General features: G+C 34.0%; 1 protein-coding gene across 1 annotated transcript; it reads left to right on the forward strand.

Annotated features, from left to right (window-relative positions):
* The first annotated feature begins 1,122 nt into the window (after positions 1–1,122).
* Positions 1,123–13,744, forward strand: LOC125492534 (proline-rich receptor-like protein kinase PERK1). The gene is made up of 8 exons (XM_048635140.1): positions 1,123–1,668; positions 6,246–6,803; positions 6,938–7,024; positions 7,115–7,185; positions 7,390–7,466; positions 7,640–7,787; positions 7,917–8,078; positions 13,180–13,744. Exons 1-8 carry the CDS (start codon positions 1,191–1,193, stop codon positions 13,477–13,479), a joined length of 1,881 nt encoding a protein of 626 aa, XP_048491097.1. The 5' UTR covers positions 1,123–1,190; the 3' UTR covers positions 13,480–13,744.
* Positions 13,745–19,994: the final 6,250 nt, after the last annotated feature.

The following is a 19,994-nucleotide window of genomic DNA, read 5'->3' on the forward strand; positions in this document are numbered from 1 at the left end:
TGAGAAACGATGCAAGCTAAGTAATATAAAAAAACGGAGGATGTATAGTTTACAAAATGACCATGTGATTTCTTTTCCTCGAATACAAATGAACTACTTGCATAAAAAATCATTTTAAGTCCGCATCTATATTTAGTGCTATTTGCTAAATGGAAAGACAAAGATGAAGCGAAGATCTTTGTAAGTCAAGCTAAGATGGTTTGGATTTGTAGGCAGGTTGAGTTAGAGAAATTTGACACCTTTAAAACACACATAACTACCCTTCTCGACAAGCTTGTTACGCAAGGTAGTTAGCAAGCAAGTCATTCTTGGTTGGTCGATTAATATATATGATTTTGTATTAAAGAAAAACTTATCTTTAAAATGTAGGAATTAGGATAATCAGTCGATTACTACGTATTCAATATTTACTTTGTAATCTACAAATTTTTTTATAATAAAGCTTGTAAATTAATAAATTATTACCTTTTAAACCATATAAATTTATTATTGTTACGAATTGCCAATTTTCAATGGTTATTTTAAGGGCTACAATAACAAGTTTGTTTAAATCACCACATTGACTTTAGAATTTTAATATACTTCATATTTTGGGGTAAAGTAAGGGCTTGTTCTCTTCGACATAAAACAGCTGAACTGAACTGAACTGAATTGATTGGAGCTGAACTGAACTGAACTGAATTGAATTGAATTAAATTAAATTGAATGTAATAAATATATAAATAATGTTTAAACAATAATAATATGAATATTAAATAATTATTATAATGATAAGTAATAATAATGAATAATAATAATAATTGTATTTTGGATATTTTTAAATGATAGTTATAAATAAATAATATTAATAATCATAAATTAATAATAATAATTAGTGATAATAATGATATTAATAATAATTATTTTATATTATTTTCATTAATATATTAATACTTGATGATGATATATAATAACAATAATATCTAAGAAGTAAATTGAAATTCAGGATGATACTCCACTAAACTACCACATCTCTAACTTCTAACACTTTTTGATTTTACTATTGATATCAATATGCATCGCATGCATATATTGCTTGTATTCTCCTAATAAAAGCAGCAACAAACACTCAGCAAATAATCCCTTCTCTCTCCGTAAGGAAATTAAATAAGGGCGTTCCTCTCACATTTTTTTCTCTCCTCCAGCCTACAATGTCCTCGCCCTCGCTGTCGCCGTCGCTATATCCTCCCGAGACCATTGCTCCTTCTCCTTCCTTTGTTTCTCCCCCCGCTCCACCTGCATTTTCAACTCCCTATATCTCTCCTTCTGTACCACCTTCAAGTGATTCTCCTTCCTTTATTTCTCCCCCCGCTCCACCTCCACTACCTGCACCTTCAACTCCCTCTATCTCTCCTTCTTTACCGCCTTCAAGTGATTCTTCTTCATCTTTCGGTTCCAATTCCGATTCGAGTTCGAGTTCGGTATCGGGTACGGATACAGGAAGCAATGGAGTATCGACGGGGACGGTAGTGGGAATAACAATAGCAGGAGTAGCGGTGTTGGTGATATTCAGTATATTTTGTGTACGTACTTATATAACGAGGAAGAAAAGAAGAAATGATCAGTATGGTGACAAAACTTACAATGTTCCTCCTCCTCCACCTCCTCACTCTCTTGATAATCCTAAAGGTAATTTTATCTGCTTCAATTGTTTTTAACTTTCTGCATGTCTTGATTTTTTACGTGGAATTTTGCTTGCTTGAGTGATTGATTCTTGATATATTGGATTTGGATTGTTGAGTTAGTGAGGGTGCGTGTTTTTCTTGATCTTTGAAGTAGATATATTAGCAAACACATGCTTAGATCAAATGATCAATTGGTAAGGGAGTTGTTCTAGCTCAACTAGAAATCTAGGGTTCGACCCTACGGGAAGGCAGCAGAGTTTGTTGGAAGAGCTTTCCCTTCAATTGGGGTTTGACCCAGCTCGAATCCGAATTAGTCGGATCCAAAAATGGATTTCGGAAACCGGGTATGGTTTACCAAAAAAAAAAGTACATTTATTATAATTATGACTTTTTTTTTGGGTGGATATAGATGTGCATTTTTTTTTTTCCTTTTTTACTGATTGCCGATTTTCAATGGTTATTTTTTGGGCTATACTATTAGGGTGCTTATCGATCGAGTTGAGTCGGGTTTGAACTCTTGTTAGTTCGGCTCGTGTTCATTTAATTTAAGTTTATTCGAAAGGCAAGCTCGAAACTTCATGAACCGAATTCTGATCGAGCCAAGCTTTGAACAAGCATTGATCGAACCTTTATTGAATGTTCACGAACAAGCGGGTCTATTGTTATCTTTGTTTACTTATCTTCTTCATATTTTTTAAAAATATTTTTAATAATAAAACTATTAAGTTTTTATTATTTAATATCTAGAATAAATATATATCTATACTAATATATCAAGAGGCCTCGCTCCCTAAACAAGGAAGAAGGAAATGTGTTACATGACACTATCTTTTTTCTTTTTTAATTACATCGACAAAATTTGCATTAATTAAAAAACGAAAGTACAACCTAATGCTAATATAGTCAAATATAAAATAAAAAAACAACATAAACTAAAGTGACCTTCATTTACTCTTAGATTGTTTATTTCACGTAAAAACACATAAAACAAAATTTTTGCAAATGCATGCTATAAAAATTTGATCCCATGATTTCAAGCTTATATACTAAAATTTTAACCACTAACCAAATAGTGTTGATGAAAATTATAATTACCGGTGGTGGAGTGAGGTGGGTGGGTGGTGATGGTACGATGAAGAAGGAGAGACAAGGGTAATGCTAAAATTGAATTATGAAAATACCCAAAAAATCGTCAGGTACGATAGAGTGGTGGGTGGGTGGGTGGTAATACTTTTAGCTAGTCTAGCATTTCATTGGGCATAATTTCGTGGAGTGAGATGATGGTGGTGGCAGGATGTGAAGGGTGGTGGTTTAGGGAAAAATAAAGAAAAGGTTAGGGATGTAATTTCAATTTTTTGGGGCGATGTTTAACAAATCCCAATTTATATACATACCTAATACATTATTTCCATATAGTATAAAAAAGTAATTGAGCCAGTTCATTATTTAAGAGGATAAGATGTATTTCAATCTTTTAATAAAATCTTAACCGAAAAGGGGAGTTATCAAAAGTAGTCCAACTTTGATAAATGCAACCCTCAATAAGGCATAGTTCACAATAACCCAATTTAGTGATCTACCTTTTTACCCACAACTCAAAACCAATCTTTAACCATTCTAAGGGCATGTTCGGCAAAAATAGTTGTTGGGTAGCTGTTGGCTGTTGGAATAGCTATCAGTTGTTCGGGTAGCTGTTAGCTGTCGACTAGTAGCTGTTAGCTCTTAGCTGTGAAAGTAGTTGTTTACAATATAAGTGTTTGGTAAAAGTAGTTGTTATGCTTATATATGATATAAATAACATTTTTTTAATTATAATATTATTCTAATTATATGATTAATTACTATATGGTTCATACTAGGATGACAATGTCCTCATCAGTCTACTTAAATACCTCGTTCGTCCCTTCTTTGTTATTAGATGAAGCCATCTACGTATCTAACATAACCATGAATAATATAAAAATATTAATGAGAATATAATGCACCAAGCCATCTACGTATCTAGCAGCCATATTAGTATACTAATCAACAATGAAAAATATAAGCAGAACGAAAACAAGAGAGTTAGTTGATAAAAAAATTATCTTTGATAAAAATGAGAAGTGGGATTTTTTATCCTTAAAAAGTGGGATTTTTTTTCTGTTAATCCCAAATTTTTATACTCAATATATGATATTCTATTAATCCCAAATTTTTATCAGTGAAAATTTTTTCCTTTGGAAAAAAATAAAAAAAAGTAGAAAGCTACTTACAAAAACTGAACACTATAAAATATAACGTTTGGGAAAAGCTATCCAAAAGCTATTTGAAACTCCAACAGTTACTCCAACATCTACTATGCCAAACACTTAATTAGTGTTTTGACTTAGTCAAAACACTAAAAGCTAGTGCAAAAGCTGTTGCCGAACAGGGCCTAAGTCAAAACACTAATTAAGTGTTTGGATAGTAGAGGTTGGAGTAGCTGTTGGAGTTTCAAATAGCTTTTGGATAGCTTTTCCCAAACATTATATTTTATAGCGTTTAGTTTTTGTAAGTAGCGTTCGACTTTCGACTTTTTTTTTTCAAAGAAAAAAAAATCCCACTTTTCAAAGGATAAAAATTTGGGATTAGTAAACTATCATGTATTCAGGATAAAAATTTGGGATTAACAAAAAAAAATCCCACTTTTTAAGGATAAAAAATCCCACTTTCTCATTTTTATCAAAGATAATTTTTTTATCAACTAACTCTCTTGTTTTCGTTTTGATACGTAGATGACTTCATCTAATAACAAAGAAGGGACGAAAGAGGTATTTAAGTGGACTGATGAGGACTTTGTCATCCTAGTATGAAGTATGAACCATATAGTAATTAATCCTATAATTATAATTAATATTTTAATTAAAAAATATGTTATTTTTATCATATATAAGCATAACAGCTATTTTTACCGAACACTTATATTGTAAACAGCTACTTTTAGAGCTAAGAGCTAACAGCTACCCGAACAGCTGACAGTTACTCCAACAACCAACAGCTACCCGACAACTACTTTTGCCGAACATACCCTCAGTCAAAATACTAAAAGATAGTGCAAAAGTTGTCACTGAACATGCCATTGATATCTCCCATTTGTTGCCTTATATAATACTCCCTCCGTCCCAAAATATAGTTCCTATTTCATTTTGCACAGTCTCCAAGACATACCTTTGACTTACGATATCTTTTATTTCTTATTAGTAAAAAATATAAAAAGTTGATATTACGAATTTACACATTGAGACAAATCTAACAAGATCCCTTATCAATATGTTTTTCTTTATACATTAGTAAGAATATTTGGTCAAAGATTCTTAATTTTGACTCGCAAAATAAAAATGGAAATTATATTTTGAGACGGAGGGAGTAGACATTTAGGCTTTACCGCGCTTTCCCTCCTTAATTTGTTTTTCTTATTTTTGGAGCTTTTCTCCTCCTTTGAATAATGAAAAAAAAACAATCCTCTTCCTTTCTCTCTCCTCTTGAAAAAGACTCGACTATTTTTCTCTCCCCTACGGAGAATTATATCGTCGCCGGCGCCGGCGACATCTCCTGGGGTTCGTGTAGAGTATCGACGGGGATGGTAGTCGCAATAACAATAGCAGGACTGCAGGAGTAGTGGTGTTGGTGATATTCAGTATTTAGTAAAGGTGCTCTTCTTAATCTTTGAACTACATCTATATGAAACTATTCTTTTGATGTGCATTTTTTTTTTTTTTTTGGCGGCGTGCTGATGATTTGAAGGTGTTTTCTGCTCATAAATTGTTTATCTTTTTGCTTCATTTGAATGATGGTGGCCTATTCATAACTATTAATGAGATGAAGTCAACCAAAAGTTTAAGCGGATGGTTAGAGTCCCGTAAATAGTTTTATACTACCTCTATTTCAAATTAATTGTTACACTTACACTTTTCACGCATGCCAATGTAAAACTTTGAGGACATATATCTTTAGTTTTGTATTTGTAAAAATTATAAAAAGTACATATTAATAAAACATACTAATACGAATCTAACAAGATCCCACATGACTGTTTTTATTCACGTATAAATCACAGGGTCAAAGTGCAATTTGTGAATAGTGTAAAATGTCAAAGTGTAACAATTAATTTGAAACGGAGGTAGTACTCTATAAGCGGATGGTTGGAGTTCAAGGAATAGTTTTATACTCTATCGATTTTGTTTAATTTAGGCTCGGTTTGGTAGGGTGTAAAATATTTTCTATGAAAATGAGTTTTCCTTTTCTTTCTATTTTCCGTTGTTTGGTTTGATAAGGGGTGTAAAACAAGATTTGCATCAAGGGAGCTTTAGCAACCTTTTACTATTCTCTTATCCATCCTCTCTCTTCCCCTTCCATTTTTCTCTTTTCCTTAACTTTTTTTACATTGAACCATATAAAGAAAAATTAGCTTTGCATTTGAATTATCCATTGTAAAATGTTTTACATGAAAAATCATTTTACACTGAAAATGTTTTACGTCCAACCAAACGGAGCCTTAGAGTGTTTCTATGTTCATGTGTTTGCTCATTTGTATTGATTATGATGTTGGTTTGTCAATTCTAGATGGGCTTGATGATGTTGAAGCACAGAAGTGGCAGCAGAATTATCCGCCACCATCTGAGCATTATCAGGTGCCGAAACCCCCTCCTCCGACAACAGCCCCAACACGACCACCTAGATTTCCTTCACCCCAATCCCAACCCCCGCCACCGTTTCCTGCACAGTTAATGAGCAGTGGTGGGGGTTCTGGGTCAAGCTTTGGTTCTGAAAACCCGAGTCCACAACCTTCACCGGGACTGTCACTTGGGTTTGTGAAGAGCCCGTTTTCCTATGACGAGTTGGCAATGGCAACGGATGGGTTCTCGGTAGATAACCTCTTGGGTCAAGGTGGTTTTGGGTATGTTCACAAAGGTGTCCTTTCAAATGGTAAAGAAGTTGCTGTTAAGTCCCTTAAAGCTGATAGTGGACAGGGAGAGCGCGAGTTCCAGGCAGAAGTTGAAATTATCAGCCGTGTTCATCACAAACATCTTGTCTCATTGGTTGGATATTGCATCACTGGGTCACATAGGTTGCTGGTTTACGAGTTTGTTCCAAATGGTACCATGGAGTATCATCTTCATGGTTAGTTTATTGCGTTACTGAATGGTTTTGTAGTAATTTTACTGAATTTTACGCCGTTTGCTTCTTGTGCTGGCAGTTGTTTGTTGAATTATTTGCATTGATCTGATTATTTTTTTTAAAATGCCACCCTGCAGCTAAAGAACAGCCTACAATGGATTGGCCTATACGACTCAGGATCGCTCTTGGAACTGCAAAAGGATTGGCATATTTGCACGAGGATTGTAGGTGTTCTATTGATATCCTTTCTTTATGCACCAGTGTTATAGTTAACTATAATTGATTCTATACTAGTATACTGTCTGTTTCTGTAGGTCATCCAAAGATCATTCATCGAGATATTAAATCTGCCAATATTCTTCTGGATTACAAGTTTGAGGCAAAGGTCAGATTGCATTTTTAAGAGTCAGATACCCAGATTTTCCTCTTGATCAATACTCTCATCTGTGGACATTAGCTTTTTAGTAGTGACAGCTGTTGAGCTAGCTCATTGTTCCCTTCATAGACACGAGCTTCTGCAATTTAATCACTCTTCAAGCTGATTTGTTTCATGACTTCTATATATGTGTTCTTGGTTTCATTTGTTCAGGTTGCAGATTTTGGACTGGCAAAGTTTTCCTCGGAAGTTCATACTCATATATCCACTCGTGTAATGGGGACCTTTGGGTAAGTATTATTTTCTATATGTGTTTCTCATAGAACACTGTTACATTTTATCAAAAAGAAATTCTTTGAAGAAGGATCTTTGCATGCATAATTCCAATTGTTAAGTTAATTTGTTGCTTACTTGAAATTGAAACAAGTTCTAAGGGAGTTTCCTTTATGTATGTCATTACCAGATACCTGGCCCCTGAGTATGCTTCAACTGGGAAGCTTACAGATAAATCTGATGTTTTTTCCTTTGGAGTCATGCTTCTGGAATTGATCACTGGGCGACGGCCAGTTGATGCAATACAGGCTCACTTGGATGACAGTCTAGTTGACTGGGTAAGCATTTAGTCCATTTGTAGAGCTTCATTTTCGACTTGTCTAGTTCTTTAATTATCTGAAAAAAGGAAACGATATGGATCAGAGAATTAGAGAAGTAACAAGGCTTTTCTTTTTGGGTCTCTGTAGGCAAGACCTTTGCTGATAAGAGCTCAGGAAGAGAACAACTTTGATACTCTCGTAGATCGGCATCTGCAAAACAATTTCAACCGCAGTGAAATGGCCCGCTTGGTCGCTTGTGCTGCTGCTTGTGTCCGTCACTCAGCACGCAGCCGCCCTAGAATGAGCCAGGTAATAAATTACTCCCTCCGTCTTTTTTTATTTGCTACAAGCACTTTTTCACAAAGACCAAGGAGGGAGTGGGGACCATTGACATAAATGGAATTAACAAAAAAGCAAATAGGTAAATTGTGGGACCTATGTATTATATATGGAAACATTTACAAAATTAAGAAGGGAGTGATGGCAAATTTGTAAATAAAGTGTGGGACCTATGTACTATATATGGAAATATTTGCAAATGTAGCAAATAAATTGAAACACCCCTAAATGGCAAAATGTAGCAAATAAAAAAAGACGGAGGAAGTAACATATTTTGCCGGCGTTGATGAGTTTGCTGATTTGGTGGCGTAAATAACGATAGAAATTGCTGAGTCTTCATATTTTATATAGCAATATAGCATGTCCAACTATAAGATGCACCTGTGACTTTTGAGGACACTAGAGAGTTGGGATTTTGAAGATTTTTAGAAGTGAGGCAAACAAAAGATGACTTGGATGGAGGGATTTAGAAATATTATGAAGAAATTGGGTTTGTAGGAGTATATAACATTAGATACAAATGGATGGGGAAGAAAATTATTGTGGATGACCACTGTAGGTAACTTTTTGATTCATATACCGAACTACAACTTTCGGGATTAAGGCTTTAACAGCATCGTGGACTACTTTTAACTTTTAAGGTACTTGGTAGTTTCTAGGGGTTGCAAATGCAATAGAAATTAGCACTAAGCCAAGGAAGGTGATGCATATGAGGCGATTTTGGGTGAGTGCAGGATCACTAATTAGGTGGAGCTGATATTAGCAAATCCTTTTCTGGAGAAGTAATCTTCTTCTTATTAGAATTCTTTCATGAGAGATTCATGCTGCTTAGTAGAAGGTGAATTGTTGGATCGAGTGTTTTCTTCACATGAATTTCACTTATTGGAACTTCTTGGACTTATTTAGCCCTTATTTGAACTTGTTGAAACTTATTAGTTTATCAACCCTTATGCGGACTTATCGGCCGTTATTAGGCCTGGATTCAATATAATAGTATTTGAACTTGTCCTAACTTGTTTTTCCACAAGTGAAATTGAGTTGAAGAAAACAAAGCCTAATCTAAGCTTTTTCTTTTGGAAAAATTATCAAAATAAGCCAACTTTTGGCCTCGGTGCTTAAAGTAAGTCATACTTTTGATTAATTTAGAATAAAGAAGCTTATGGGGATATTAGCTTTTACTAGGCTTAAATGACAAGTGACCTGAACAATGGGTAATTTTATTTATTTAAAATTTTCCCCCTTAGACCACTTTCTCTCCTTCAAAACCATGTTTGGATCCTCTAGAGTTCTAAAATCTCTATAAGATAGAGTTTGAGTAATATCAACCATTCTATAAAAAATCAATGGCTCTTACATTCTCTTTTCAAAATCCCTCTTATTTTTTATCATTAAAATCCATCCTCAAATTTTTCTCTCCCACCAATATGAGCCCTTGATTTTAAAATGTATGGTTCAGATACAACTCTACCTTGTAGAGTTTCTCTAAAACTCTAGAGAATTCGGACTCTTCAAAACCTCTTTATACTTTCTCTCACACCCCATCACCACAAGGTCACCTCCTCCACCCCTCTCTCACCCGACCACCTCCTCCCCACCAAAACCACTACCTCCTCCCCAGCCACCAACCCTACATGGCTAGACGAAGGCACTAAGCTTGCTTGCAAGGCTTGTGCGCGGGACGCACTAAGCTTGCGTGGCACGCTTTGTATTCTTTCTCTTGTGTTGGTAAACCGCTACTCTAAGTAGCGATTTACATGCGTGCTTTATAGCTTGTCTTAAGGACACAATATAACCGCTATTTGAAGTAGTGGTCAACTTCGGTGTAACATTATGGGTATTAACCGCTACTTGGGGTAGCAGTTTTATTAAAAAAATCAAAATTATGGCGTGCTGTCCTACGTGGACGGTATCCATGGAATAAATTTGAAATTCAGCGCATAGGAGGAATTAATATTCATTTTGACATTATTCATGGAAAAAATTCTGTTATTGTTGGGGAGTGGTGCCTGGTTAGTAGTTTTGGGGAAGGGGGGGGGGGGTCGCCAATGAGGGGTAGAGGAGGGCAGGCGAAGGAGAGAGAGTGGAGAAGGAGGAAAGATTGTTTATTTTAAAATGTCTTTCTAATTAATGTTTAGAAGTAAATTAAAATTTAAACCAATTAAAAAAAGACATGTGGATGGAATACCTATAATAATAGGTTATTTACTTGTGAAACCTATTAACCAAAGATGTTTTGGCCTAGTGGTTAAGATTGAGGTGCTGTGAACAGGTTCGAACCCCCCCCGCCCCTTCTTTATACTGCATTCGTTGCTTATAATTGTGAAACCTATTTAAATTTAATACACCCACAAGCAGGGGCGGACCTATTAAGGGTCCTGGGTGGCACGTGCCCCACCAAAAAAAAATCGGATTCTTTTTACTTTTAATGTCAAGCAGATTTTTACAATAGGTTAAAACTAAAACGCGTGTAATAATTACATGTAATCCAACTTGCACCAGTGGTTCTCAAACATATATTGATGTTGTTGTGGTCCGCGGGTTCGACTCCCACGCATCTTCTGCTTTCTTTTTTTCTTCTTTTCTTGTTTTTTTTTCCTTTTTTTCTTAGTTTTGTTTTTCTTTTTCTTTGTTACTTCTTAATCTTTCTCTTCTCTATTTTAACATTTTTTTTCTTCTCCATTTTAGATCTTCACTTCATATCATCTTCTGCTTTATTTTTTTCTTTTTTTCTTAGTTTTGTTTTTCTTTTTCTTTTTTACTTTTTAATCTTTCTCTTCTCTATTTTAGCATTTTTTTTCTTCTCCATTTTGGAACTTCATTTCATATTTTAAATAGTATCCATCTCCCTAAATTCTAGCTCTAATTTTAACCCTTTTTTTGTTTGTGATATAACGATTACTTTTTCTTTCATTTACATATAAATGCAACACTTTGACTTTCGACATTATTTAAATATATTAATTATGACCAAGATTTATTTACAAATACTTAAAAATAAATTTTACTATTTAAAATTTTGTTTTCATTTCTATTTACATTAAATAAATTTATATCAGCTTCTTATAAACTTTAGTAACAAATTGAAATAAAAGTTGCATCTGTTGATGAATGTGAAAGTCAATATGTTAAATATACCAAAAAAAATGGAGATAGTATTGAATACTTAATATTATTTATTAAAATTGTGAAATTAAAGTGATGCATTGTTTTAAAATATGATATTATTATTTTTCGTTTGTAATTTGGTGCCCCACCAAATTTGAAATCCTGAATCCGCCCCTGCCCACAAGCTTTGCTTATTGTGAGATAATCAAAAGTTTTGACTTATTTTAAGCGGCAAAGGTTGGCTTATTCTTGATAAAAAAAATTGATTAAGAAAGGCATGCATCATAGAATTAAAACAGGGCTTGAATAACCCATTACAATCTGAAATAATCCAGTTGTTACACAAACTAGGGGGGACGGGTTAAGTTCCTCGTTAAGCCGAATCTAAGCTACTGTGTGCAACTACTCGCATAAAACATGACTGCTTGACTAACATTGCTTAACAGCTTTATTATCTTTTCCAAAGCTTTAGTTAAGATTTTCATGTCAATTGTTAAAATTTTGGCAGAGTTTGTAAGTTGGCATCACTGGAGATTTAGTAAAGAATAACCTCATGTATCAAAAAAAATTAGCATCAATTATTTTGGTTATTTATAAGGAGTTTCCAACATTACCAGCTTGTCACATGGTCTGGCCTTCACATGCAATATTTAGTTTTTTGAGTTGTTTTGGTTAATGGCAATACTTGAAATGGTTGAGTTGAATCTCTGTGAATTCAATGTTTAGTAAGTTTTTAATTAGTTATTAGGCCCGGACTATGCCCCGGGTAAGAAAAGAAATTCATTTATTAATATAATACTTTATGATATTAACACTAAATACAACTTAGCCTAGTGGTTAAAACTTTAGTATAAGTACATGGATTACATGAACTAAAACTCCCTAGGGAGAGCGCCACGTGGCACAATTTCTTGTTTTCACACGCCTTTTAATATATTTGTATAGATTTAGCTAGCTGCCCTGCACCTTACCGGATGGGGACAACAACACCTGATTGATCCTCAAGGACAGAAACTTCCTAGTGTATTTGATGATCTGGTGGACTTTTTGAGCATTACATACCTTCTCTGGATTCTGAGTGTAATTGGTTTACGAAAACGTAGTAGGATAGATAATTAAAAGGCCTTGGAAGCGAAAGATTTAAGCTAGTGGGAAACAGAAGTTGACATTATCAGTCTAACTATTCATGGTCTATTCATATTGAGTTTCTTGTTGATGCTAATTAGCTTTTAAATACATAATGTCACCCAGATACTCTTGTACATTTTTAAGGTTTCTTTTAATACTCTGGAGAATGTATGTTTGGGAGGATATCTGTTTGGTTACACATGCAATTCCTAATAATTCTTAGCTTGCAAAGACTAGTTCTCCCAAGGATAAATATATTTTTTCAATGCCAGAATTACCTCCCAGTTACTCTTCTCCCATAGAAAATGTCTTTTCATGGAAAATCACATTTCGGCTCCGTTTGATAGGGCGTAAAAAGTTTTCCCGGAAAACTGTTTTTCTCTATTTTCAGTTTTACATTGTTTGGTTGGCAAAAGAGTGTAAAACCATTTTCCCTTGGGGTAAAATTACTCTCCCAATGGTGGAAAACCATTTTCCTTTCAAAATGAAGGGAAAACTATTTTCCTTATCTCTCTTGTACACTCCTCTCACTACCTCCTTACTTTCCCTTTCATTTTCCTTTCATTTCATCATTTTTCTTACATCGAACCAAACAACGGAAAACTAATTTTGGAATTGTATTTTTCATTGTAAATTGTTTTCCATGAAAATCATTTTACACTGAAAATATTTTACGCCCTACCAAACGGAGCCTTCATTAAAAATATTTACCGTTCGACGAAATAGAGCCTGAATCATAAAGATGCAAAAGACATAACTTCGTGCTCTCATGCTTTGCTGCTGTCATAGAACTGTGTTTTGGTTCTGATTATGAATCTTTACCTTACATATTGAGCAGGTTTATAGAGCCTTGGAAGGAGAAGTGTCGCTTTCTTACCTAAATGAAGGAATAGGACCAGGACAGAGTCCAAACTACAGCTCATATGAAAGCTCAGATTATGATACCTCCCATTTCAAGGACGACACGAAGAAATTCAGACAGACGGTCCTTGCGAGCACAGAGTACGGTAGCAGCGAGTATGGTGGAACGACCAGCGAGTACGGTCTGAACCTTTCTAGTTCGAGTACTGAAGCCCAAAGTCGCCAAACGACTCGAGAGATGAAAGGAGATAGTAGAGGTTTCAGTGGAACTTCTTGATTATCAGTGGACGCTTAGACATTTCTTCATGTAAAGAAGTCCCTGAATCCAGATTGTGGAAAGGAAAATTAAGTGTTTCATAGAAGTATTAGATTGTGAGTGTGACAGTATTCTCACACAATTCTTTTTGTTACTTTTGGGGCATATTCTCTTTACTTACAGTGGAATGATTGTTTTCTACTCCAATGTATTTACTATTCATATGTAACATACTGCAAACTGTGTAGTTCTTTTGTATAACAATATTTGATTTTGCTGAGGTTTATTGTGGATGTACTTGTAGACTCTTTGTCCTTGATTAATGCATTTTTTTTTTTCCTCTTTTTAAAAAAATCGACGTCCTAACTTGATTGTAGAACATATACTTCTATTCTATGTAACACCGGCTAATCCTATTAACATGCCATAATTATTTATTGTCATAGTTTGTTCTATGAATTTTCATGAAAAAAATGTTTCTTCATTTATTAAGTTTTTATTTGTAGTTTGAAAAAAGAGAACTTGAGATTAATGAACGTGAATAAATTAGCATTGTAATTCGTATAGAGGCATAGATATTAACTACTCCGTTTGTTCCAAAAAGTAGTTGAAATTGTTAGTTGGCCACGCGAGTGCTTATCAAGCTATACCATCTGCACCGACGTGGAAGAAACTCGAGCAAGGCGGGGTTGAAGTTAATTTTGATGCGCACGTGGGTGCTAATAGAGTGGCGGGTCTTAGTGTTATCATACGAGATTGGCAGGGGTGTTTGTTGGTGACAGCTCCAACACGTCTGAATGTTGCGTGGGATGCTCGAATGACCGAAGCTGCTGCTGCACGTATGCTATGGGGTGATGATAGCTCGAAGATTTGTCTTCACAAAAGTGTGCTTGGAAGCGGATGCAATGTCAGTTATCTCAACCTTTCGCGGAAAACAAATGGTTATGCTTATGCTCCTATTTACTCTTTATTCTTGGATGTAATCACTCTTTAGTGAATTGTTTAGTGTTTTTTTTTTTATTGTTGTCGTGTTAGGAGAGCGTGAAACATTGTTGTATTTATTGGCAAAGTGAAACGTTAATTTTAATTTTGAAGTAGTATGTACGAACTCTTTCCCCCAAAATATCTTACTTTTGGTGGAACTTGATTTAGCTTAATAAAACGGTTTCTCGTTTTTCCTCTAAAAAAAAAATTACTTGTTGGATTAGTTGAATCATCGACAATGTTGGGGAGCTAGGTTGTCCAACATCTTATCTGTTCTCTAGATGGGAAAGCTCATATAATCATATTTGCAAGCGAAGGTGTATAACTATAAACTTTTTCTATTTTATATTATTCATAACTACAACGTTTCTTTAACTTGAAAATTTCACATTAGTTTTAATATCAGATAATATCTTTTTTAAATCTATCTTCTATCACATAAGTTCCACTTTTATTTATCTCTATCTCTTTCCTCTCCACAATAATTTCTAAAAGAATATTTTAACAACGATGTTGCAGTAATAGTGGCTCAGAGGAGGTATAACACGTTAACACAAAATTGCTAAAATATCACATAAATCACAATAACTTTTCTCATTAATACTCATAAAACCAAAATGTCAAAGTTGATGACTTTTTTTTTTTTTGGAAAAATGTAAATGACTTTCACCTTAAATACAACATGTGAATATGGTTTTAGGCTAGAGGGAGAATATTATTCCATTTATACCAAGATAAGACCAGTAAAAAAAATGATTGGCTTTACGATTGGGTCGCCGGTGACTGCGCCATAAACTTTTTACCGTGCAAGCAGAAGTGGGCCTAATACATGATGAGCCCATGTTGTAACACTTTGGTCATAATTGTCACCTTATACGACCTTAAGTTGCAAATGTACTTTTGAATTGAGTGCATTTGTCAATTCTCTCCAACTAGGTAAATTGGTCATGACTCATGAGTCATGACCACAAAGACAAAATTTCCAAGGGTTGGACATGATGATCGACCTTATCCATTGCATGTTCATTGGCCAAGATTATAGATATTCTTCATGATTCAAAATATACGCCTGTTTTTTATTACTTGCATCGTTTTCTTTTTTATAAGAACCAAGGTGATGAGTGAAATAGAGAGATAAAAAAGAAATTACATGTACTAAAAGAGAGAAAGAGATAATATATTACCAAAAAAATAGAAATGATGCAAGTGATAGAAAATTGTCAAAAATGAGAAACGATGCAAGTAATAAAAAAAAGGAAGAAGTATAATTTACAAAATGAACAGGTGAAGCTTTTTTTCCTCGGATTCAAATGAACAACTTGTATAAAAAATTATTTTTAAGTCCACATTTAGATTTAGTGCTATTTTCTAAATGGAAAGACAAAGATGAAGCTACGACCTTTGTAAGTTAAGCTAAGATGAGTTAGATACTTAGGTAGGTTGAGTTAGGAAAATTTGAACGCATTTACAACACACATAGCCTTCTCGAGAAGCTTGTTATATAGGGCTAGCAACCAAGTATCATTTTTGATATATAGGAATTAGGATAATCAATCGATTACTTTCAATATTTACTTTGCAATCTATGAATCTTTTTATAATAAAGCTTGTAAATTATTACCTTTTAAACCATATAAATTTATTATTATTACTAATTGCCTGTTTTCAATGGTTATTTTTGGAGCTACCATAACAACTTTGGTCAAAATCACCACATTGACTTTAGAATTTTTAATATACTTCATATTTTTGGGTTTTAATAAGAACTCCATCCACAGTCTAAAAAAGGTAGCAAAACAAATGTAAAACCAATATTGGAAATATAAAAACAAAAGTTGGAATCTAAGTCTATAACTCACAAAGTGACCTATATTAAAAAGATTGAAATAATATATGAGTGACATGTCAATCTTTCAATAAAATCTTAATTGAAATTAATACAGGATAAAGCTTGATTTGTTCTAATTAAAAAGAAAGGAGACGAATTGCACACAACTACAACTTTTGACACCAACTTCTTTGGTAGCTAAAAGTTAGAATTTCCACTACTAATAAAAGTAAATGCATGTTCATCATCCATATCAATTATGAGGTACTACCATATTTGGAATCTTTCTTTTAAGGCTGTGCATTGTTGAATACTACTCTGTTATACACTTTTTAGTTTTTAGACCAGTGATTACCAGCCTGTTTTAAGTCATGCTACATGTTTAGTAGTATCAATTACCATGGCATTACAGTGAGGCCTCGTAAACACCTTTGTCCAGGGAAAAACATAATCAAAGTATCAAACCAAGGTTTGCTCTACATGGCAATAATATATATATTTAAACCTTTATAGTGGCCGTGGATGAGAGTATGGTATAGTAGCCTAGTAGGACTGTAGGAGTAATGTCATCGGGACGTTTAAACAAAGGATGGTAAGACTAAGGGCATGGTTGGCGCAAGCTTTTGAGGTAGCTTTTACGGCCCGTTTGGTAGAAGATGTTAATAAATTGCGGTAACGGGAATAAATTTTAAGTGTAATTTTATTAGGGAATCACCCTTAAAATCTCCATGGGGAGACATTTTTTCTCCATGAGCAAGCAATCTCACTCCTTAACTTGTATTTTTGTCTCCAAGGGGAAGCAATTTTCATTACCACTCATTACCACCTTACAAGGTGGTATTGGATGGGAATGAAAATTCAAGAAGGAAAGTGGACACTTTGAGATAAATTAGCATTACCATGGGAATGGACAATGATATTTTTCACAAATTTACACACAAATTCATTCCCATTACCACCATTTATGACCAACAACCAAACGGGCCGTTAGTGTTTTGATTCCGTCAAAACACTAATTAAGAAAAATAAAAGTGTTTGGTTAAGTAGTGGTAGAACCGTAGAGATAATGTTTTGGTAGTGTTTGTCAACAGCTATAATTTGTAGCTTCTGGAGTAGTGTTTAGTGGTCTATGAATTTTATATTAAAGTTTTATTTGAGTTTTTGACTAGTTATTTGTAAACAACTACTTTGACAACTTGTTTTACCGAATATCAACAAGTTATACCGCTACTTTGACATCTAACAGCTAAACATCAACCACTAACCACTAGCTACCATCACAACTAACATCTACTCTCACAACTAAAAGCTACCACCACAACTACCGTTGTCGAACACGCCCTAAGTATTTGTTTGATACTGTTATAATATAAAAGCAGGTTTATGTAAGAAGTTTTTTAAAAAAAATACATATAGTTTTATTTTGTTGATCATAGAAAGAATGGATCCATAAGAATTTTACGTACATTCCTTCACTTTAGAAATAATCAACTTTTTAACAAGTCTAAATTCCCATCCAACCAAACAACACCACTTTTTATTGACTCATGTATATTGAAGTTGAATCATACTTACTGATTTTAGATTTTGATTCATATTTTGGATCCATTTTAAATTTTATCATAATAATTTTGTGTCTTTAATATATATTATTATTCTTTATTATATTGCATTTAATTTATGTCATATTACAAGTCGTAGCGTGTTAATTAACTTAAATATTTTCCTGAATCGAGTTAATCAGTAATATATAACTTTTATTAACTCTTCGAACTCTTGCACGATTTTTTTATCAGGGTAGATAATTGATACGACTTACGAGGACCAATAGTAGCCTAGCAGGGCACACCAATTCGAAGGTTGGGTACAAGGCTAAACAGCCAGAAGTAAATTCCCCAATATATTACTGGAATGAGAATTCAAACCCTAGACAATGTCCTATAATTCGAAATGATACTACACTGAACTAACATCTCTCCCTTACTCTTGCATGGTTTATGAGCACACTTGCATCCCACCTAAGAAGAAACAGCAATAAAATTCTATGAAATTGTATCACTAAACGTAGCATTTGCTACACGTCAATTAGCTAGGGTTCACTACTCACTATGATTATTTACTACTATAAACTACAACTACACTAATTATTAATACATAATTGAATTCGTAATTTTTGTTAGGTGATTATTATATGCATTAAGGCTAAATTTTTTTATTAATTGTGACATGCAGGCTTTTTCTTATTAGATTAGAAGGACCAGATTCTAAACTCTCCTAAATGTAAAAATGAGCTGTTTATAATATATCCAGCTGTGTTGAATGTTCTTTGCTTTGCTTAACTTAATCTCTACTACTAAGCTAGCTAACAAGAAGCCAGCCATAGGCCAACGGAAATATGAAAATACCAATATTTTATGCACCATTTTTGTAACATATAACATGGAATTTTTTGTCTTTCTCACCTAACTTTTGACCTTAATTACTACAATATATAAAAAATAATGCTGCTAGACGTTAGCTAATCATTTATTGTACTCGTAGTTATAGAGCAATATCTTTCTTGTGTCATCATTTTTCGTTTTTTAGTGGAAGAAAGATCAATATCCAATTATCCATGTTGGATGAATGCAAAGTATTAATGGTGTTGATAATATGATGCTTAGAGAAAGGTATAAACTCTAAACAAGTGTTTTTACATTGTTGCTCATTTGGAGAAGTAATAAGAGTTTTTAAAATTTTTTAAAAGTAAGATGAATTACCTTGTAAGGAGTGGGGGAAGCTGGAGATCCTTTCTTACAAGGGATGAGACTTCATCCCAATATTTCTGTGATCGGATGTGATACCAACACCACTAGGCTATCACCTACTGCTCAACAAGAGTTTCTAATTGGTTTATGGCTTATAAGTATCACCGCTTCAAGTATTTATACGATTTTATGATACATGATACTGAAATTCGTATCATAATCAACACCACTAGCTTGGTCTAGTGGTAAGAAAATAACCTTCAAACCTCAAGGTTGGGGGTTCAATTCGCATTAGGGGCACTTTAGAAGAGGGTTTCCCCTTACCATTTCCTCAATCCTAAAGTGTCTGCTCGCAATTCGCAAACCCATGCCGAGTTAACATGCGAGAGGTGCCGGTCTGGCAGGGCCCGTAATCTTACCCTTGAGTTCCCAATGAGGGTGCAAAAAAAATAAAAAAATAAAAAAAATCACCCCTAATACTTCCTCCGTTCCCTAATAAGTAAAACACTTCTTTCTTTTATGTGAGAGCTTTTCTAGGGAAGTATTTCACTTATTATGGAACAGAGGAAGTATAAGTTTTTTACTATTTGGAAAACCTTATTTACAAGGGCAAAGATAAACGTTGATTTAGGTAACTAACAATTCATCTGCTAAAAGATTAGAGAATCTCGTTCCTAAAATATAGAGCAATATACTAAAATACTATAAGATAAGGGCAATAAATCAATTTCTTTTGGATAGAAAATCATTTAGTAGAAGAATTTCTAATTTTCTACTTTACCGCGTCGTTCAATTACCACCAGCAAGAAAAACACCACCACCTACACATAGACCCTAGCATAAAAATATCAAACCAATTTATTTAGCTAGAGTGTAATCTGGAGAAATGCGCGGGCCATTCGTGTAGGTCCCACTCATGTGCCATCACAAAAATTCTCTCTCCTCATATTCTCCAAAATAAAGCAACTTCATCACTC

Source organism: Beta vulgaris, chromosome 8, assembly GCF_026745355.1.
Source record: "Beta vulgaris subsp. vulgaris cultivar EL10 chromosome 8, EL10.2, whole genome shotgun sequence".
In the NCBI taxonomy this organism is placed as follows: Eukaryota; Viridiplantae; Streptophyta; class Magnoliopsida; order Caryophyllales; family Amaranthaceae; genus Beta; species Beta vulgaris.